General features: G+C 47.5%; 4 protein-coding genes across 4 annotated transcripts; 1 reads left to right on the top strand and 3 right to left on the bottom strand.

Annotated features, from left to right (window-relative positions):
* The first annotated feature begins 936 nt into the window (after positions 1 to 936).
* LOC119332963 lies at positions 937 to 2434 on the top strand. Its single transcript, XM_037606032.1, has 3 exons — positions 937 to 1590; positions 1650 to 1894; positions 2357 to 2434. Exons 1-3 carry the CDS (start codon positions 987 to 989, stop codon positions 2432 to 2434), a joined length of 927 nt encoding a protein of 308 aa, XP_037461929.1. The 5' UTR covers positions 937 to 986.
* Positions 2435 to 2607: 173 nt separating this feature from the next.
* Positions 2608 to 7312, bottom strand: LOC119328056. Its single transcript, XM_037601102.1, has 2 exons — positions 6797 to 7312; positions 2608 to 2880 (listed from the first exon to the last, which is right to left on the bottom strand). The coding sequence occupies exons 1-2, from the start codon at positions 7293 to 7295 to the stop codon at positions 2741 to 2743; spliced, it is 639 nt and encodes a 212-aa protein (XP_037456999.1). The 5' UTR covers positions 7296 to 7312; the 3' UTR covers positions 2608 to 2740.
* Positions 7313 to 11753: 4441 nt separating this feature from the next.
* LOC119332013 (peptidyl-prolyl cis-trans isomerase CYP18-1-like) lies at positions 11754 to 12801 on the bottom strand. The gene is made up of 2 exons (XM_037605192.1): positions 12639 to 12801; positions 11754 to 12531 (listed from the first exon to the last, which is right to left on the bottom strand). The coding sequence occupies exons 1-2, from the start codon at positions 12639 to 12641 to the stop codon at positions 12052 to 12054; spliced, it is 483 nt and encodes a 160-aa protein (XP_037461089.1). The 5' UTR covers positions 12642 to 12801; the 3' UTR covers positions 11754 to 12051.
* Positions 12802 to 15438: 2637 nt separating this feature from the next.
* Positions 15439 to 19454, bottom strand: LOC119328692 (probable aminotransferase ACS12). Its single transcript, XM_037601669.1, has 4 exons — positions 18842 to 19454; positions 18594 to 18737; positions 17009 to 17169; positions 15439 to 16918 (listed from the first exon to the last, which is right to left on the bottom strand). The coding sequence occupies exons 1-4, from the start codon at positions 19334 to 19336 to the stop codon at positions 16060 to 16062; spliced, it is 1659 nt and encodes a 552-aa protein (XP_037457566.1). The 5' UTR covers positions 19337 to 19454; the 3' UTR covers positions 15439 to 16059.
* Between the last annotated feature and the right edge of the window lie 2927 nt (positions 19455 to 22381).

Raw genomic sequence — 22381 nt, 5'->3', positions numbered from 1 at the left:
GTAAAATTACACAATAATAGAAGCATCAAATTCAGAGAGCTTGCTGGAACACATTCAGACATGCCTCAGCTACCAGGGGAAAATCATAAGCAGCCACCTACAACTACAAAAAAGCAGGCCAGATCATCCCCAACTGTCACCTAACGACAAGGGAACATACACCCCAAGCTAGCAGAAAACAGGAAATCACCCGCTGCAACAAGCAGTACGCCTACCTCCACCATCTACAACACAAAATAAAACAAATATAAAAGCCTACATCCACATCTACACAGCAAAACGAAAACCCTAGAACCCGCAACTACAAAAGCTCCTCACAACGCAGGCGAGCACAAAAGGGAGGGGGGGCGAAATTGGGCGGATCCATGAAGAACAACAAATAGACATCCATGAAGACGAAAACTCAACTAGATTTGGAACTACACGACCAGAGCACAAGCAAAAACACCCGGGACCGGCAGGGGATTAGGGGAACCAATCTCGGCAACCGGGGGCGAAGAGAATAGGGAGGACAAAATCAAAATCGAACAGTGAAATAGCTCGGAATCGCCTCTCTCCTTCGCCGCTCGAGCTCTCTCCCCCGGCCTTATCGAAACAGAGCGACCCAAATGAAAAGGGAGACAACACCCACTCCGAAATTCAAGCACGACAAAAACCAATAGTACCGCTACGGGACGGTTTCGAGTTGAGATAAAGAAAACCGAACCCACAACAGCAAACCAAACCGAGCGAACAGAGTGCCAGCGCGAAGAAAAAAAGAAAACCAGCGCGAATCTTCGCGCGAGAATGGACGGACAGAAATTCGAATGACGATGAATTGAAAAAGCAGCTGACTGTAAAATAGCAAATCCGTAAACCAATCGTATATTGTCTGATACGTACTGCATATACACAAATACCAGTGAGGATTGGGAACCTTGCTCTCATTGTCATCCCCCATCGTCTGCTCGTTGCTGGTTCCCATCCTCGTCCTCTGCCCTACTCTAATGGCGCTCCCAGATGAACTCCTCGAAGAGATCTTCCGCCGCCTCCCCACGGCCGCCGACCTCGCGCGCGCCTCCGCGGCCTGCGTCTCCTTCCGCCGCGTCATCACCAGCCATCCCTTCCTCCGCCGATTCCGCGCCCTCCACCCGCCGCCCCTCCTCGGCATCCTCTGCGGCGGCCTCATCCCCGCCCAGCCGCCCCACCCTTCCGCCGCGGCGGCGGCCACCTTAGCCGACGCCGACTTCTCCTGCTCCTTCCTCCCGCCGTCCCGCGACGGCCGCGCCCTTTTCTCCCCCGCCCCCGAGCGGACCGGCGGCGACTACAACCGCCGGGACCTGGTTAGGGAGTTCGCTGTCTGCGACCCCCTGCACCGCCGGTACCTCCTGCTGCCTGCCCTCCCCGACCATCTAGCCGACCAAGTCCATCGACCGGACATCATACATTGCGAGCCCTTCCTTGCTCCTCCCGGCGACGACGAGGACTCGTCATTCACAGACTTCAGAGTCATGTGCTTGGTGCGGTGCACAGCCAAGCTTGTCCTCTTCGTCTTCTCTTCCTGCGCCGGGCAATGGCTCGCTGATCCCATCACGTTTGACATGTTGGGATGTTTGATGTCAGACCCTACTACGCCCATGGATGCTTCTGCTTGGAGGTTTGTCCGGAAGACACGCTGCTCGTGCTCGATGCACAAAGGCTGGAGTTCTCCCCTGTTGACCTCCCGCCTCCACTTGGCTCTTGTAAGTGGGACATGGCCATTGTGGAGGCAGCAGAAGGAAGGCTTGGGATGCTTACTATCTCTGAGCATACTGAAGCTGGTGTGTACAAATACCATCTCGTGTATGATGTATTGCATCCTAAGGATGAGAATGGCGCAAACCAGTGGCAATCAAAGTCCGCAATCCCTTTGCCGGTGAATTATCGCTATGGCATCTTGGGTGTAGCTGGTGGATACTTGCTCCTAATTGGGTATCCACAACAGAACAGGCTAGTACTTGATTATTTTTCACTGAATCTCCAGACATTTCAGATTGAGTGGTTCTGTCAGACTGGTCGCTGTGCCATAACTAGCGACCTGTATGCCGATCTCCCACTGTCCTTGGCCCCGCCAACTATTTGAAGTGGTAAGCTTGCCCTCCGTCTTTAATTACTTTATTTCCATGCATATGACATTGCAATTGCAATATGATGCAAGTGTTAGTTATATGGTAGTGTGTACATTAGCATTCTCTACTTTGGCAAATGGTCCTGTATTAACGCTGATGCGGCCAAGTTACTTTTCACCCTTATAATTCTCATTCTTATTGCTTGTAAGTGTTTAGGTGCTATTCTAATGGTTAGTACATCTGTGCAATTCCAAATCTGTGAATTTCAGGATGAGCAAGAAGCCTTTGTTTCTCATCTTGTGAATATGACTGTCCTCATTTTCAGTGTCATACAGAAATACTACTGAAATAGTAATCAGCATCACAGTATGCGCGAGTTAGGCTGGATTTGACATGCGTTAGCTACTTTCCCTTGAGTCCTTTTTTCCCTTGCACATTTAAAACTATATATTTTCTCCGTTTTTAGCTTTTTTTCGAAAAGGGGCGCTTTATTACTTAAAAGGTTTAAGTAACACCCGGCCTCTGCATAACTGAGATGCACACAGCCAACAATATCCTCACAACAAGCGAAAAATAAAAATAAAAAAGGAAGGCGAAATACAAAGAAAGTATATTTGTATAGCGCCTAAACCGTCGGTGGCCCAATCCTAAGATCATGCTGCCACCCATGTTGGATAAAAGTATCCCTCGCCGTAACCTCCAATCGTGTACACACCTCCGTAAACAGGTCTCGATTCTCCACTCGTTGTAGAGAGGACCATAAACGAAGCGTCCCAGTACATCTGTAGATAACCTGCATAAGCGAAGTACTTTTATCGTTAAAAATCTTATCATTTCTACATAGCCAAAGCGACCAAATCACGGCAAGCGCTCCCACCCTAAGTAGACTTCTGAACTTGTGATCAATCCCATGTAACCAATTGCCAAATATATTAGCAACACTACAAGGAGGGTACAAGCCAGAAGCTATTTGGATGACTGACCATATAGAACGAGCCAATTTACATTGGAAGAACAAATGTTTTATTGTCTCATCATGCGGACAAAATACACATTGCGTACTTCCATGCCAATTTCTCTTAATAAGGTTATCTTTAGTAAGAATGACTCCGCGACGAAGATACCATGCAAAGATTTTATTCTTAAGAGGTATCTTCATCTTCCAGATCTTCTTATTAATATCAACTGGCACGTCAGACTGGATCAAAGCTCTATACATAGATTCCACTGAGAATTGCCCATTCTCATGTAGGTTCCAACGAAATAAATCGGACCCCTGTGACAACTGTACCGTGGATAATCGTTGAAGTAATATGTTCCACGATTGAAGTCTAGGTCCAATTAAATCCCTTCTGAACGTCACATTGGGCGGAAATGATTCCAAAACCTTGGCAATAGTATCACTCTTGTGACGTACAATATTGTATAGAGCTGGATATTGTTCCCGGAGAGTAGCATTACCTAACCACTTATCCTCCCAGAATCTAATTTCCGAGCCATTCTTAATTGAGAAGGACCCATAGCGGAAGAAATATTTCTTCGTTGCCATTAATCCCGCCCAAAAATGAGAGTCCCCAGGCTTCCAGTATACCTGGGATATCGCCTTTGAACCCACATATTTTCTCCTAAGAAGGGTTTGCCATACACCATCTTCGGTCAACAACTTAAATAACCATTTGCCAAGGAGGGCTCTATTCTTAACCTCAAGGTCATGAATTCCCAACCCGCCTTGGTCCTTGGGACGGCAAACCACACTCCATTTAGCCAGCCGATATTTCTTTCTCTCGCTATCTCCTTGCCAAAAGAATCTTGATCGGAAGTAATCCAATCTATGTAAAACTCCTTTCGGCAATTGGAAGAAGGAAATCATATACAGTACCATGTTACTTAGTACTGAATTTATGAGGACCAACCTCCCACCCAGAGATAGCAGTTTACCTTTCCAACTGCTAAGCCTTTTTTGTAGTCTCTCCTCGACGTGTTTCCATTCAGCATTTGTGAGTCTTCGATAATGTATCGGTATACCCAAATAAGTGATCGGAAACTGGCCCAACCCGCATCCGAACAGGTCGGCATACAGATGGGCCTCGTCTTGAGCCTCGCCAAAACAAAACAATTCACTTTTATGGAAATTTATCTTAAGCCCTGAGAGTTGCTCGAATGCTGATAAAATTAATTTCAGATTTCTTGCTTTCTCGAGGTCATGATCCATAAAGAGAATCGTATCATCGGCATATTGAAGGATAGAAAGACCACCATCCACTAGATGATTCACTACCCCATCAATTTGGCCATCAACCTTGGCACGCTCAATCATGACCGCTAACATATCCGCCACTATATTGAATAGCATGGGCGATATTGAGTCACCTTGTCGCAATCCTTTCTTTGGTTGGAAATAGTTGCCAACGTCATCATTGACTTTAATGGCAACACTACCTCCAGCCACAAAACTATGAATCATTGCGCGCCACTCTGCAGAAAATCCTTTCATTCTGAGAGTCTGTTGAAGAAAAGACCACTTGACTTTGTCATAAGCCTTTTCAAAGTCAATTTTAAGAACTACCCCATTCAGTTTTTTTTGATGCAATTCATGAACTGTTTCGTGAAGGACAACAACCCCATCTAGGATGTTCCTGCCTTGCATAAAAGCAGTTTGAGAAGGACGAACCACATGTTCAGCAACCGAATTGAGCCTAATAGTCGCTACCTTAGTGAAGATTTTAAAGCTGACATTAAGGAGGCATATTGGACGATATTGTTGTATCCTTTCAGCCTCATTAACCTTAGGTATTAAAATAATTTCACCGAAGTTTAAGCGAAACAACTCTAGTTGACCAACATGAAGGCAGCCAAACAAGAGTAGGAGATCATGTTTGATGACCTCCCAAAAGTTCTGGTAGAACTCAGCGGGAAAACCATCTGGACCCGGTGCTTTGTTATGCTCCATTAGGAAAACTGCCTTTCTAACTTCCTCCTCAGAAAATGGAGCTGTTAGAAGGCTATTTTCCGCATCAGAAACCTGGGGGATGTCATCTGTTCGAGACTCATCCATCGAGAAGTTTCCTTCCTGAGGAGTCCCGAATAGATTTTTATAATAACTAGTGATATAAGACTTAAGTTGCTCATGCCCTTCAATCATGCCCTCCTCCTATTGTAGGGAATGAATAAGTTTCTTCCGGTGTCTACCATTGGCGACACCATGGAAATATCTCGTATTCGAATCACCTTTGAGGATAAACTGAGATTTTGAATGTTGGTACCACTTGAGTTCCTCCTCGCGCAACATGCGAGCTAACTTGGCATTCGATTGACTCTTGATCTCTAATTCGAGGTCAGAGAGAGCTCTAATCTCTGCCAAAGCTTCTAAATCATCAATAATGGATGAAAGACGAAGCTTCTCCTTTTTGAGGATACCCGCAGTGTGCCTAGCCCAACCACGAAGGAACTTACGTAATGCACGCATTTTGTTGTTCCATTTGTGTATTGGGGTAGGCTCGGCAACCGGTTTATCCCACACCTCCTTGACCATATCATAGAATCCATCTCGATGTAACCAACCTAGTTCAAACTTGAACTTGCGTCGGTGTTGTGGACGTGGAGATCCAGTGGTTAAGAGGATGGGTGCATGGTCTGAGATAGCCTCTATACGAGGAAGAGCGCGAATATAAACCATAGGGAATTTGGATTCCCAGTCGGTATCCATTAAAACGCGATCTAGTTTCTCATATGTCGGCTCCGAAAGACTGTTCGCCCAAGTGAACTGTCTTCCAATCATTGAAACCTCTCGCAAATCTAGACTGTCTATGACAGCGTTGAAAAGGAAAGGCCAGTGATTATCAAACCTACCTCGGCTTTTCTCGCTTGGAAATCGTAGCAAATTAAAATCCCCACCAATAAGAATGGGGTAGGGATTATCTTTCGCTAGATTAACCAGTTCACGGAGAAAAACGGCCTTGAGTTCATCCTGGGCTGCCCCATACACGGCGACGAGGGTCCATGTGAAGTTGTCAGCTTTGTTTCGGATATGGAGTTTAATATGAAACTCGCCTTCCGAACTAGCCAAAACATCCATAGTCTCTGTGTTAACGCCGAGTAAAATGCCCCCAGAACGACCTCGAGGTGGTCGTGAAATCCAGTTATAATCTATCCCACCAGAAAGGCGGTTAAGCAGACTTACTGAGAAATCACGTCTTCCCGTTTCAGATAAAGCCAAAAAATCTAAATTGTAATCCCTATTACATTCCGCAATGAATAGATGTTTAGCCAAGTCACCAAGACCTCTGCTATTAAAGAACATGCCATTCATGAGGAAACAATAGGAGATTTAGAAAATTTCGCCCTTTTATAGGGTTTACGACCTTTTTTCGACCGACCAGACTTGGATTTACGACCGGAAGCTGTAAGCTCAATCAATGAACTAAGCCCGGGTTCCTCCAAACCCACGTCCGAAACCTCCCCTACTACATGAGCGAGTAGCTGACCATCTGATGTGGCATGCAGCTCCTCCTCATCTAGATGTGAGATAAAAGATTTGCTAGAAACTTGTGGAGTAACCTTCAATCGGTCATATTCCAAATGTCTCAAAGCGTTTGCGGAAACAGAAATATCATTCTCATTATTTCCTAGACTAACACCCACATTATTTAACTTAGCAACAATGGATGTAGTAGAAAAAGATAAAAATGATTTGGGCGATGACGAAGTACCTTGGTTGTCAAGGTTCTGCACAGCTTTACGCCGCATAGCCTTGGTCAAAGAGTCCTCGTCGGTGTCCGTCCTTCCATCATCGGCCACCGCATGTCGAGCACTTCGGCGTGTGGATGTCACCCCCGGTGAAGGATGTCGCGCATGCACTGCTGCCGGAGGAGGGGATGAGGGTGGAGTAGCAACCCCCTCCCCGGCAATCTCGACCGCCGGTACACGTGGCGCCGCTGCCAAAGATGGCCTGACTGCAGGCATGGGTGAGGCGACCACGTCAGGCTCTGCCTGAGACCCAAGAGCAGCAGTGGACACGTCCGGCTCCGACTGAGACTGAACAGCAGCCGTAGGTTCAACTATGCATGGCTGCACACCCTGGGGTAGGCCTACACGTCCAAGCCCACTAGAAGCATGCATGTCTAGCTCTACGTGAGCTGCATGCATGTCTAGCTCCACGTGAGCTGCATGCTTGTCCGCCTCAACCGAAGCCATGGGTTGCCGGCTCATCACAGGCGTGACCGGACGTCCCGCTATGCCTCTGGCGGCCTGCACCGGCTTGAAGACGGCCGGCTTGGCTGCCGCCGTCCGCGTCGGCGGCGGCGGCTGCGACGCCACCTTCGCAGCAGGTTGTAGGTGCACTGAAGAAGATTCCAGGCGCCCCGCCGAGCCGCCGGTGTCTTGCACCGACTGGAGGGCAGCGGACTGCGATGATGCCGGCTGAGAATGCGGCGCGGGCTGCGATGCAAACAAAGCGCACGGTGAAGGAGTTGAGGACGAGTCCTGTGTATGATCCCGCGGCGATCTTCCGAGAGGACTACTCAAAGTGGAGTTGACTCTAAGATTCGCGACAAGCTCCATGCCTCTTGGCGTCTGCGGCGAAGAGTTAAACGGAGTGACCGCCCAAAGCACAGGACCACCTCTCGTTGCACCACCAGAGCCAGCACTCGACAGTTCCCGGCGTTGATCTTGAGTCACATGAGTGTTATCCTTCGGTGCTAAACTAGACGACGGATGGTTCGACGGATTTCCAGTGTGTTCCGAAGTGTCCATCTCATCATCCTTCTCCTTAGCGCCGCTATCATCGTCAGCATCATCACCCTTGCGTCTCCAAATGAACGGGACAAAGTCAGGGTCCGGAATGTATCCTGCCGGCTCCCTCCTGAACGTGAAAGTGTAGCCCTTGAGCTTAACCACCACATCTGAAGCAACAAAAGGCCCAGCGTCGTCCTTGTCCTTTGACAAAATCTGAGAGTTAGTCATACCCACGAGAATACGAACAACTCCACGGCGACGCAGGCTAATAAGATCCACGTCCAAGGTCTTGCCCATCAAAGTACCCACGGCCCATAAGCCCCAAAAATGGCGCACCGTATGGGGAACCCCCTCGACATGGAGCCAAATCTTCTGGAGCTCTAGCTTATGTGGGACCTCCTGAGACCTCCATGCGGTAACGGTCATCTGAGAATTAACAGACGGAACGGTCATCTGTATACCATCCACCCTGTCCAAGTCCTCGAAAGATGGAAAGCTAACAAGGTATGCATCATGCCCATGTTAAATAGCCTCCCACTTCCATTGATCATGTACCGGGCATCTCCTGGCAATCTGGCTCTCAACAATACTAGACGGTACCATTAAACCGGTAACCTGAACTCGGGCGATCGGAGACTGTGTTGGTGCTAAGTGTTTTTAGCTACTTATTGAACCATTTGCTTCTGCTAGTTCCTTCTCCTCAGCATGCCACGTTCTTCTCCTTGACCATTGATGGCTTTAGTTAGTTAGTTTGTGCTGGGATCCATTCATCAGATTGCATAAAGCACCAAGTGTTACAGCATTAGTAGCAGTAAACACCACTATTTTTCCAAAAAACTGTCACTTCGCAGCATTTTTTAATTCTGTTGGGATGTGCAGCATGCATCATGTGTAATGAATTCTCGCATTTGGCTGATGAGAATCACAGTTCAGCTGAGGTTGCATGACGCAGCATGTTAAATTTTTGTTCTATGGTTTGGCCATGTCACCAAGCTATCATGCCTGGCGCCATTTGCGGTGGAATGGCTGTGATTTGTGCGGTAAATTGACCGTAGTGGCTTATTCTTAAATTTATTTGTTTTTATCTCACGATGCACTTGCAATTAGAGATTTCGGATCATACTATTGATCCTGATGTTTGTAAATTAGACCCCCAAAAATGCTGCGTCATCATATTCAGAATGACCCAATAACCATGCTTTTATTTGCAACTGTAACCGACTCTGGCTTTCCACGTGGCAAGCACAGTAACCGAACCAGCCTAATACATCAACTTTTAGGCATGGACGGCTGAGACATACACTACATCAGAAACATATTTCTAGCCTAATAATGTTAAGCTTCTACCTAGTGGCATCTTGTAACAGCTGGGTCGTACTAATAAATCAAACTTATTGAATGTAAATTTTACTTATGATGTCTTGCATACCATGCAAATTGATAGGTCGACACTAAATGGTCGCAATGATATATATGAGTTTAGATGCCATGCTAATGTTTATGGTCAGTAATTTTCTGGTCTTGTACTGCAGATGCATGTTTAATTGCGTAGATAACTTCAGAAACATGTTTGTGTCGTTTGCAAATAAGAGTTGAATCCGTGAGCATTTCAATCAAATTGGACGCTCTTCAGCGATCAGCATAGTGATTTTTAGTGACACTCCAAAAGTAGCTGTTTGTATCACATAAAAGTATTCATGAAAAACTTTGTATTATGGTGAGTTAACATCCTCGTTCCCATTTACTCCCTCTGTTCCAAAATATAATTTTTTTTAGAGATTTCAGTACAGACTACATACGTTTGGAACAGAGGTAGTAGTATATTTCAGTTGTATACATTTCTGGCTTCGTGTAGAAACAGAGAGGCTTAGAGACACATGCTTTCTATTCCTCAGTTTGTTTCAGTTTAGTACTCCCTCCGGTTCTTCTTACTCTGCATATTAGATTTGGGTCAAGTCAAACTTTGCAAAGTTTGACCAAATATATATTAAAAAATATCAATATCTACCATACCAAATATATATCCCATGAAACTACATTTTGTGATGAATCTAACAAAATTGATTTGGCATCGTAAATGTTAATACTTTTTTCTATAAATTCGGTCAAAGTAGAGATGCTTTGACTTCAGACAAAACTTATATGCAGACTAAAAAGGACCGGAGGGAGTACTTCTTTTGAGTTGTTTTATCTAAGAACCATTTCCCTCTATTACCAGGGCTTGTCAGAGAATAATGCAGATGGCAAGTGCGATGCCATGTTAAGGGGAATAAATGCAAGAGCATTTGACAGCAATTTGCAGCTGATAGATACTTCCTCATTTGAACCGTTGAAGAACTAGAAACGTGCAATGGATGTCCGCCGCATCTGCCTTCTTTTCACTGTCGAAGATTTCATATCGTTAAACCGTTTCTGCTATTTGTGCAGTGCTTGCCTGGCAAGAGACTGGACTTAGGACAAGCGAACGGCCTGATTGGCTCGCATACCTGTAGTGTCCAGCTTCAGTAGTGGCTTCGCTTGCTTGAACTGAGTGCCGGGCAAGTTTTGCAGCTTTAGTTGTAACCCTGGGAATGGAATAGTTTGCTTTTGCTGATATATGATTCCAGTATGTATTTATGGCATTACCCAAAGTCTACCTGTGCCGATATATTATGATTCATATATCTCTTTCAAAAGCATAGATTGGATGAAGTTGCAAGTAATGTCCTCTCTGCCTTTTTTTTTTGAACGGGAAAAGGCGCTCAAGTCGCCAAATTTCATTTCATTCAGTTAAAAAAACACAGTATAGCGTGATTTACACATCGCTGTAGAGCTTGAAGAGATTACAGAGAAAGAACAGGCCAATGAGTGTGCCAATGAACTAAATTGGAACAACCAAGGACAGGTTGAACTGAACTGTTCAGAAGATGGTGAGCAACAGTTTTTTTTTTTTTTCGAAACGGAGTGAGCAACATTATGGGCAATGCTATGAAGACTCCTAGAAATCTGAAAAACCTGCCAACGAGAGCCTTCTGAGATGGCAAAGAAATCTGCCAGTGATTGTCTGGATTTTCTCTGAAGTCACATCCCTAGTTGGCGCAGCCATCGCCAAATTAAGATAGTCACATCCCTAGTTTGCCACAGTCATCACCAAATTAAGATTATCTGTATAATAATTGGGCTGATCGACCTGAAGAAGTTTCTTATTTAAAGAGACCCTCTATTAGTTTTAAGTGACGGGGTGCTTAATTAGATCGCTTTTACTTGAAATCTGATGTTTGAATCCAAGCCATCCCCTCCCAGTATTCAACACAAAACAAATCCTTGTCAGTTTTCTCACAACCATTATCAACTTGGATTCTGCATTTCTGCTAATGGCGGCGGTAATGCCGGTGTACATGAGAACAGGTCACAAACACAAAACCACAGTTCAAGGCCACAAACACTCATAGTTTAACCAAGTAAATTCTGGAATTGATTGACAGCGAATCGTGTGTGTTCGTCAGGTGGATGAACACACAATCACATCACAAGCCACCAAAGCATTTAACCATACATTTGCAGCATAATCAGTGACCACCACACCTGTATCATGTTCTTGCAGGCAGGTAGTTATATTCAGGCAACCAAATTCAGGTGACAAAACCTCTCACAGCTGAATCGTGTAAATTCCACTACTGATGACAGAAATTCTTGCATTCCATTCCCTCGTTCAAACATCGCAAATTACAAGTAGCAAGCAGCAAGACGAATGGCAAAGCCTGCAGATCGGGAAAGAAGGCATGAACAATCACAAGCCAGCAGCAGAACAATTAACCAGACACTTGCAGTATCATCAGCCAGCGAAGCATTTAACCAAACACTCGAGGTATAATCAGTCAATATAGCCAGTACACTATCATGTTCTTGCAGGTAGGTAAAATTCAGGCAACTAAATTCAGGTGACAAGCCATCTCACAGCTGAAACATGTAAATTCCATTCGCTCGTTCAAACATCGCAAATTATAAGTAGCAAGCAGCAAGAGGAATGGCAAAGCCTGCAGATCAGCAAAGGCGACATTCTTCCTGAGCCACCACATCCAGTATGTTGTATCATCAGTGTCATGTTCTTGCAGGCAGGTAGAATTCAGATAACCAAACGAGGATGATATTACAGAACCGGACGGGCAAAATCGATTCCAGTACCTAAATTAGCAACACAAGCAAAGAGATCGAGGAGCGAATCACCAGTCAGGCACCAAGAAGCATCGCGCTACCCGGCGAGCGGGTTGGCGTGGACGGTGACGCGGTTGAGGCGGATCTCGGCGAGGGGGCGGTCGGCTGGGCCGGTGGGGGTCTTCTCCATGAGGTCCAGCACCTCGAAGCCGTGGATGACCTTGGCGAACACGGTGTAGTGGCCGTTGAGGTGGGGCTGCTTGGCGTAGGTGATGAAGAACTGGCTGCCGTTGGTGTTGGGCCCGGAGTTGGCCATGGAGAGGGTGCCCCGGGCGCCGTGCTTGAGCGCCTCCCGGAACTCGTCCGCGAACTTGCCGCCCCAGATGGACGCGCCCCCCTTGCCCGTCCCCGTCGGGTCGCCGCCCTGCACCATGAACCCCTTGATGTTGCGGTGGAAGACGGTGCCGTCGTAGTAGCCGCTGGCGCAGAGGGCCAGGAAGTTCTCCGCCGTCCGCGGCACCTGGTCGCAGTGCACCTCCACCTTGATGTCCCCCAGGTTCGTGTGCAGCGTCACCGACTGCGGGTTTGGGGGGGAGAGGGGGAGGAAACGGAATTAGAGCCTAGGTCAGGGAGAAGAGGACGAGAGGGGATGGTATGGTAGGGATCTGGGGCTTGGTTGCTTACCATGGCGGCGCGGCGGAGTGGAAGGGGCGGCGGCCGGCGGGACGAATCGGCGGGGAAGAGGAGCGGGGACGAGTCTGGAAGCGAGCGGAGTGGGGGGGAGGCGGTCTGCGAGCCTGGGTCTCGTGGGTTTGGGCTGCTGGGCCGCCCACGCTTTATGGGTCGCGTGTTTGGATTGGCGGTATCTAATTGCTTGGATAAATCTTCAGGGTTCTTTAGCAAGGGCTGCTCGCAAAGTATTAAAGAGAGCATGAAAAATACCTTGAATGTTCACAGTAAGAGTCTTTCAGAAAAGTACTTGGGCATGCCTATGGATGTTGGGAGCAGCAAAAACGGAGCCTTCAAATATCTGAAGGACAGAGTCTGGAGCAAAGTCAAGGGATGGATGGAAAAGGTGCTGTCATCCGGAGGGAAAGAGGTACTTATAAAGTCTGTAGCTCAATCTATCCCGGTCTACTCTATGACTTGTTTCAAGCTACCTCGGGGCCTCTGTCTTCACATTAATTCCATCATACGTAAGTTTTGGTGGGGGAGTAAACGTGGTGAAAGAAAGACAAATCGGGTCTCCTGGGAGAAGATGACAAGGCCAAAATATGAAGGAGGTCTGGGTTTTAGGGATATTGAACTGTTTAACCTTGCTTTGCTTGCAAGACAGGCGCGGAGAATCCTGCAAACACCAGAGACACTAAGTGCAAAAATCTTGAAGGCGCGCTACTTACCAACTACAGATTTTCTTGATGCTTCACTGGGTAGCCAGCCATCTCAAATATGGAGGGCAATTATAGAGGGCAAGGAGATCCTCTTGCAGGGACTCATCAAACGCATTGGCGACGGCAGAGATAATTTGGTATGGCGGCATAACTGGGTATAGAAAGAGGCGTCGCTCAGGCCAATTGTTTGCTTGAGCCAACATAGACCACAGTTTGTGTCCGAACTGATCGACAGCTCCAACACCAGGTGGAAGCAGGACATGGTTCGTGCAACCTTTCTCCCAATAGACGCGGACGTGATTCTCAATATCCCGCTAGCTACTAGACAATGCAGAGATTCCTGGGCATGGGCATACGAGCACAAGGGCTCCTTCTCTGTCCGCTCGGCATCGAATGCTCATCAACACGAAGCTAAGGAGGGAGGCATGGCTCGAAGGGCGTTCAGGCCCGGCTAATAGATCGAGAGAAGAAGCAAGTTGGACTAACCTCTGGAAGGTGGCGGTTCCCTCCAAACTGAAGGTATTCCTATGGAGACTTGCACAATGCTCTATACCCACGGCGGATGTCCTCAGTCATCGTAATATGTCTACATCGTCGCAGTGTGCTATCTCCGGAGAGGAGGACTCGTAGTTGCATTCATTGATAACGTGCACGATGGCGCGCTGTGTATGGGCGCTAGGTGAGCCGGAGCTGGTTGAGCATGTTATTGCAACAGCAGAACCGAATGCCAAGGCTTGGCTATTCAGTATGCAAGAATCGATGCCACATGTCGAGTTCACAAAGCTAACTGTGACTCTATGGGCCATATGGTCGGCGCGGCGAAAGCTAATCCACGAAGGAGAGCACCAAAGCCCAATTGGGACACATGCTTTTATCACACGCTTCTTGGCAGACTTGAGTATTGCTTCCTTGTCACATGAAATAACAAAATCCAGGACAGCCCCAGTGCGGGTGCAAGAGTGGATACCACCACCGGCGGGTCACAACAAGGTAAATGTTGATGCAACCACTTGTAAACGCCCTCCCATCGGGGCTGTTAGCGCGGTCTGCCGGGATCATTCAGGTGCATATGCTGGATCGGCGGCGGTGGTATTCCATGGTATGACCGACTCGAATATATTGGAAGCTCTAGCATGTCGCGAGGCCATTGCATTAGCCAGGGATCTCGCACTGACTCATTTTAAGGTGGCTTCAGATTGCCTTTCGGTGGTCAAGGACATACACACGGGAACTATGGGTACAATTGCCCCAATCGTGCAGGAGATCATCGACTCGAGCAGGGAGTTCCAGTCCTGCTCTTTCACCCATGAGAGACGTCTTTCCAACAAGGAAGCTCATGGCTTAGCTAGACATGCTTTACATTTAAGGGAGGGTCGCCATGTATGACTGTTACACCCTCATGATACTTCTATTATTCCTGTAATCCGCTCTATTGATCAATAAAGTAAAGCATGTTCCCCTAAAAAAAATCTAATTGCTTTGGCGGTATCAAATTCGAGAAAATATTTTTTTTACCTCAAATAAAGTCGAGGATAAAGTGCAGTATTCCCTTTCCTGGGAACAGAATTCGAATATTCCCCAAAATTTTGAACAAACAAGATTAGATTTTGCTTCTTCTTCTTTTTTGAGTTGGAACTGCTGCCTTTTGTGTAGTTAAGTCATGAATACACCCAATTTGCACCAATAAATTGCCTACAAAATATATTTTCATATTACATACATACTTTATATTTTACTCCCTCCGTTCGGAATTACTTGTCGCAGAAATGGATGTATCTACACATATTTTAGTTCTAGATACATTCATTTCTGAGACAAGTAATTCCGAACAGAGGGAGTAGATATTAGCCCATTTTTCCATTGACTTGGTCAAACTTTATATTTTAGACAATCCTAGAACTTCAATTATTTTGAAATAGAGGGAGTAGGTTACTACGGTGTCAAAAAAAGAACTGGGTTACTACAGCCTACACGAATTTAAGTGAATTTCATCACTGAGCTTTCCTGCTGGGAACATTAGTCTATAAGAAACAAAACTGAAAAATCATACTGCCTAGTGAACAAATAAATACTTTTGATGACACAACGCAATGCCGTGCGTCAAGAACGCCGTCACAAACTGGATACTTTACAGATGACAAGAACCTGAATTCCTCAACACTAACTTATGTTACCAAAGAGCAAAATTGCTAGAGGAGAAAGAACCTGAATTCACAAACTGGATACTTTACAGATGACAAGAACAGAAGAAACTGAATTCCTCGACACTAACTTATGTTACCAAAGAACAAAATTGCCAAAAGAAAAAAAAAGGATGACAGGATTGAATAGGCGAATGAACACAAGACTTGACCCACGCCTACCATGAGACGGACAATTTACCGCCTGTGACACCTATGCGGAAGCAGATGAGAATCGACACAATTACAACCTTCCGAAGAGCTGCCGCGCTTGGATTCAACAGGAACAGGGAGGACACGACGGATGCGAACATGATCCCTGCTCTTTGTTCCACCACCGAAGACATGACTGTTTCCACCAATTGTCAGTTTCAAACCTCCACCAATGGTAGATGCCAAGACGGAATCACTCTGATTGGAACAGATCTGGTTAAGGCATTTTTTTCCTGTGTGCTCCTGCGTTTTCTGCGAAGCAACTGGCGAAGCAGTTATTTCTTGACACCCTACAGGCCCAAAAGGAGTTCTCTAGGCGTTTCAGCGGTTTGATTTGTGGCCATCTGTGATCCTCCTAAGCCTTTCCACCACCACAGGAATATCCTGCTCCCTCAACGTTGTGAAACAGCACCTAAACCAACCAGGCTCAATGCAATGGCAAGATGAACCTGGGGTGACATTGACCTTCGCCTCCTCCAACAGCCTGTCCCAAAGACTGCGTTCCCCTTTCTCGCTGTAAGACCGGATGAACTTGCTCATGTCTGCCCAGCAGTAGAACCCTCCGCTGCTCTTGAAGCACTCGATGCCCACCTGTTTCAAAGCATCAACGAGCAGATTGTACGCCTTGCGTAGCCTCTCTCTGTTAACTTTCAGGTAATTTGAAATAAACTTCTGGTCCGAAAGCATGGCAACAAGAAGGCGCTGGGTCGGGGTCGACACAGATGAGAATCTGGCAATCTTGGCAGCTGCCTCCACAATGCTTTCGTTATACGAATATATGACTCCAACTCGAAACCCTGCAAGAGATAGGTCTTTTGAGAGTCCATAGATTATGTGAACCCTGCCTCTGTCAAAGTCTTCTAGCTCGTTCACAACCTCAGCCACACTGACAAATTCACCACTTCCAAATGTTGAACCGGCAAACACTTCATCAGAAATTAAGTGTATGTTCTTCTCTGTAGCAAAGTCCAGAAGATCACGCAGTGTTTGCTTGGGTACAAAGCTTCCTGTAGGGTTGGAAGGATTAGATATGAGAACCCCACGAACCCTTACTCCTCGCTTCTTTGCCTGGTTATAGGCTATTTCTAGAGCAGTGATACTGATGTTAAAGTTGTCGGTGCTACGGCAAGGAACGGGTATCAACTCAATACCAGTTCGCCATTTTATGTCCCGGTCCCATCTGCAGAAATAAAGTCACAAATTCAGGACTTCGCTCTGAACACCAAACCATGATTATAAAACACGCCTGAGAGCGAGGAGATAGACATACCCAGGGTAGTATGGTGACGGAACAAGAAATGCATTTCCTGGATCAGCAAGACAGAAGCTCAGTATTTCCATTGCAGGCGTCGCACCAGATGTTATCACCATTTGAGATGGATCAAAGGATACTGACTCTTGCATTATTTGCCTCATAAATCCAGCAAGAGCCTGAAAATGAAATCAAACAGTTATATTGGAAAATTACCCCATGAGGAATAACAAAAAGTAGCCATTGAAACTAGTTTGATTATCTGGTGCCAGATTCAAACTATACAAATAAAGACTTGGGAGCTTTTTGTACTAAATTAATGACCATCTAACAAATAGTACAGGACAAGCAACAACATATTAACGTGGAAAACAGAGTGACATCCCAGCACAATTTCTGCATGACGTATGCCGTAAGGGGCTCATCATTAAATTTATTTTCTGATATATCAGCATGACAGCACCTTTTAAAGTACGCTGTTGTTTCAGTATTAATCTTGAAAAATAACCACCAGAAATGAGGTCAAGAGGCAAGTTTCATAGAAGCATGACAGTGCAGAATGGCTTGGTTAGATTCCTAAACTGATTTCGATAGAAAGCATCCACTAAAAGGCCATAACAAAAAACAGAAAAATAAGCAAAACAAAGAGGCAGCTCCAATTCTAAAATGGGAGTGGACCACTGTTTTAGCAGCATATCATCCAGATTAATCGCCAAGGTCTGATCTATCTAGAAGTATGCCTTCAGTTCAGATTCACACAGTTGACAGCAGCTAAAAAGACACAGGATCATGGAAATGAAAATCTTTAAAATCAATTGTCGTTTCAGGAATGAGCTGATTAAAATGACAATGTCTCGGAAGTCAATAGTTGACAGATGGCATCATTGCAGCAACAAAACTAAAATTGACAACCAAGAACAAACAGACATGAGATAGTGACTCTTTGGCACATATCAGTTAGATGCAGATAACATGTATATGGCCACAAAATTTCAAAAGAGGAAAGGAAGCAAATTACGCAACATCACGTCAACAATCGTACCTCGCTCCAGGCTTAACCACACAAAATTCTAGAGGAATTGCTACGATTATTTGTAGGTTCAATAATTGACTGGACACTGTTGTTCGATTGAGCTGATCCAAAACAGTGGCTAACCGCCTAGGCCCACGCTACCAAATCAGAGCAGTGGTACTACTAATGCCAAAGATAGCATAGTTGAAAGACAAAAACTGAAGATACCAAATATATTTATCAACGTGACGCAGGCTAATTATCATATTGTTCAATGGACACAAATAAGTTAATTCTCAAGTGTATTTATCAAACTAATTATCATACCGCTCAATGGACCAAACAAGTTCGAACCAACCACTGCAGATTGCAGAAACCTTGATGATAATCAAACACTACTTTTTTTTTTTGCGTTGAATCAAACACTAGTGAATTGTTAAACTGGCTGTTTCTGTCGATGGAATCAGGAAAAGGTAAGATTCCGGTAGCACTTAATTTTGACATCGCCATAGTTAACAGAACTGGAAGGCTTTTATGGATGGGATGGAAGGAATGAGAATGAGAATCAGGGGCTGGTTCCGTTAGGCTTACCATCTTCAAGGCAAGTATCCCGTCATATGGCTGGTACGTGGCGAGGCCGCTGATGGTGAGGTCCCTCTCCTCGTCGCCTCCGCCGGGCGTCATCGCCGGCCCCGCGTGCTCCTCCATCCATTCCCTCACCAAATCCAGGGACAGCTGCACAATCATCGGCACCGACTGCGTCAATCTATCTATGGCTACTGATTTCGGGAACAGAGCAGAAGGGAAGAGGAATGGGGGGAGGGAGGAGAGGCGCTGACGTGGTTCTCGGCGAGGCCGAGCTGGATGACGCCGGCGGGGTTGGAGGCGGGGTGGTAGGGGTCGTCGGCGCAGCGGCGGAGGCCGGCGTAGTAGAGGGAGTCGTCGTCGCCGGCGCGGACGAGGGCGCCGCGGGCGGAGAGGGCCGGGAGCGCGCGCGGGGAGAGCAGGCCCCGCGAGAGGGAGCGGTGGATCGGCGAGAGCGGGCCCGCGGCCGCGGCGCCCGCCGGCGCCGCGGAGGAGGCCGCGGTGGGGGAGCCCGGCGGCGGGCGGTTGCGCTTGATGTAGAGCTGGAGGAAGTAGAAGAGGGCGCAGGGGATGAGGGAGCCGAGGACGAGCCCGCCGCGGCCCTGCACCACCCCCTGCAGCGGCACCACGATGCGCATCCCCCCGTCCGCCCTCCGCTGCTGCCGGCCGCCGCCCTCCCTGTCGCCCCCGCCGCCGCGCGGTGATCTCGGGCGCGGCTTCTTGTCGGCGCGGTCGCCCTTCCTGCTCATGGACGGCCCGCGCGGCGCCCGCGGTGGCGCCGCGTCGTCGTCGTCGTCGCCGTCGCCGGCCTGCTGCCGCGCATGTGCGGGAGGCCGGGCGCGGGATTGGGTTGGGTTGGCGCGGGCGGGCGGGGGATTCTGGGGTTTGGGAGAGGGGCCAGCTGGGTGGGGTGGGGGTGGGGGTGGGGGTGGGTGGCCGAGGGGGAGGGGGCGCCGGGTTTGGCGTCTTGCCGGTTCAGAGTTCAGACGAGACGGCGGCGGCGGTAATTTCGTTGGCCAGGCGAGGCGAGGCCAGGGACAGCTCGTGGGTCTCGGCGGAGGCTCAGATGCGGCCGAACCGCAAAAGTTACGGCGTGCTCCGGACTCCTCCGCCCGCCCGCGCCCGTTCTCCGTGTGAGAAGCAGGATAGAAACAATCTTCCTTTTCCAATTCGTGACAAACAATCTACTCCCCTTTTCACTTGGTCCTTGGCGTTCAGCCACCAACCACAACCGGGTGCTACAGTGACAAGAGCAAAGCCTTCGAGGTTCGAGTCCAACCATTCCCGTCGGCACGGCCGTCTTTTCTTGAATGAACTCTCAATGTTTCTTCGAGTTTCTCAAAAGTATCCAACCTATGGACACACAAACACAATGAACGAAGACCGGTCCACATAGATCTACAGAAAGACAAATGTCGACGAAGAGAATCATGTGGGGTCCGCGGGCGACATACCTTCATATGCCCTCCGATTATGCTACACGCACCACCGGGATGAGGGCTAGGCGTGGAGATCCTTGTGACACTTAGGGCGTGTTCGGCAGCTCACCGACTTCCCAAATCCTCAACTCCAGGACTGGAGCGCACCCGAACGGGTCAACTCCTGGCTATTCCAAACAGAAGCGGGCGACCCGGCGCAGTGCAAAATTGTAGGATCGGTGGAGTTGGAAAAACTGAGCTCCACAGAAACTAGGAAGCGGGAGTTGAAGAAAATTACTTTGTGCTGCCACCGCCAAGTGACTCGCTCGACCGAGCATCACGTACCGATTCGCTCTCAGGTCGTCTCTCTCCTACGAGCAGTCCCTCCCCGACCAGGCTTATGGCCCAGCCCATCTTTTTCCAACCTTTTTGCATTGCCAGCCTGCTACTGATGGGCCACAAAGATGTGATTTCATGGGCTTGAGGCTCGCTCCCTCGCGTGAGCGAGATGCCGTGACGCCGAACGGATCGCTCACTCCAGGATCGATCGTGAGAAGGTGGGGCTGGATTTGCGGCGTTGGAGTTGAAGATTTTCTGGGAACGAAGGGCTCCCGAACACGCCTTAAAAACGGAGCAGGAGCCCTCCCGTCGACAAGGACCAAGGTCCACCACGCCTACATGAAGACCATAGGAGACGAGGCAAACCTGCATCGGTGTCGGCAAGAGGCGAGAAGCCCTAATCGCTCGAGTCACGAGAACATAGGGGGTGAAGGGGTACAAGACTTCGCTTTATGTACATGATGTAAGTTGGGCTTTAAGTACAGCGCACTACCACTTTTTTTGTGTGGAAGCCCACTGTCACTGTTGGTATCAAATTTTGTTATACCTATGTTTCTCAATTTTGGAATTGAATTTTGTTGACATTATAGATTCGTGATGTGACAATAGGCTAATACTATTTATCTTTTTTCTGGAAGATCTATAAGCTCATAAATGAAGCCAGATGCGTATGATGCCTTCATAGCTTCCTTTAGAGCAAAGAGAAGTACATACTACAAACACATAGTTAAAATGTAATGTCGCAAGGTTGTGTTTGGATATCTTTGTTTTCCTCTAGCCCTAGACAGCTAGGGCAAAGTTTCTCCTCCAAACTTCACCGAGAAGCCTGTGGATTCGCATCCCCTCTGCCTACCGCTCGGTGGCCGATGGCAGGGAGGAGAATCCTGATGCCTCAGCTTAGGTTAGTAGTTTATTAGGTTAGGGTTTTTTAGTCCTCGCAAGTGTGGCGCTCGAGTTGATGGTGACGCTTCTTCTTCGAGTTCGTCTACCGGGCTCCAATCCTCCTCGAGTGTGTCTGTCTAGATGTAGTCGACGGAGCTCGTGCATAGATTACTGTCGTCTCCTTAGACGGTGAGATTAGGGTTTCTATGTGTTGAGATTTGGTGGCGAGTGCTTTAGATCTATGCAAGGGTTCCAACCGCGAGTACCGCAACTCCGGGCCGCTGTTCCTTAGGGTCACGTGCATGAAGACTTCCCGGCTGTCGTCGACAAGGTCAAGTTGGCTCCGTTAGCAGCGACAGCGACGTGTCGGCGGCTTGTTCAACAGTGGTCGTTTGATGGTCTCGAAATCTTAGTTTGTTATTTATATTTGAGATGCTTTATACTCCCCCCGTCCGAAAAAGCTTGTCCAGACAAGCTTTTTCGGACGGAGGGAGTACTTAAGATGAATTTTTATAATAATTCTGATGATTTCCGAACAAAAATTGTAATGTCGCAGGAACAAAGGAACAACGAAGTTTTATAAATCGACGGTGACCACCAGGTCTGGTGCCTCTACCCGACCCGTTCCGTTCCGGCTAGTCGTGGTTCCGCCCGCGGTCCTCGTGGAAACAACAATAAATAAGCTCATTTAAAAAAAAACACCCTCCGTCCAAAAAAACTTGTCATCAAAATGGACAATAAAAGGATGTACGCCCTCCATTCGTAAATATAAGTCTTTTTAAAAATTTCACTATGGACTAGATACGAATCAAAATGAGTGAATCTATACTCTGAAACATGTCCATATACATCCGTATGTAATTTATACTAGAATCTTTAAAAAGACTTAAATTTAGAAACGAAGAAAGTATTTAAAACTAAAATACATCTAGATAACATCTCTTTTATTTATTTTGATGACAAATATGTCCGGACGAGAGTACATAAAGTGCATCGAGGTCTCGGCCGTACGGCGGCATCGTCACGCAGGACGCAGCACTCGCACCTGCGCGGCTCTTGTTTGCGCCCACCCGAGCCATGCCAAGCCTTGTCCTCAAAACAAGAAAAGGCCAAGCCAAAGCCAACGCCAACCCATGATCAATTGGCCTCTCCTAC

The sequence above is a fragment of the Triticum dicoccoides genome, chromosome 7A (genome assembly GCF_002162155.2).
Source record: "Triticum dicoccoides isolate Atlit2015 ecotype Zavitan chromosome 7A, WEW_v2.0, whole genome shotgun sequence".
NCBI lineage: Eukaryota > Viridiplantae > Streptophyta > Magnoliopsida > Poales > Poaceae > Triticum > Triticum dicoccoides.
The sequence above is the reverse complement of the archived record's forward strand: the minus strand, read 5'-3'. Positions and strand labels throughout refer to the sequence as shown.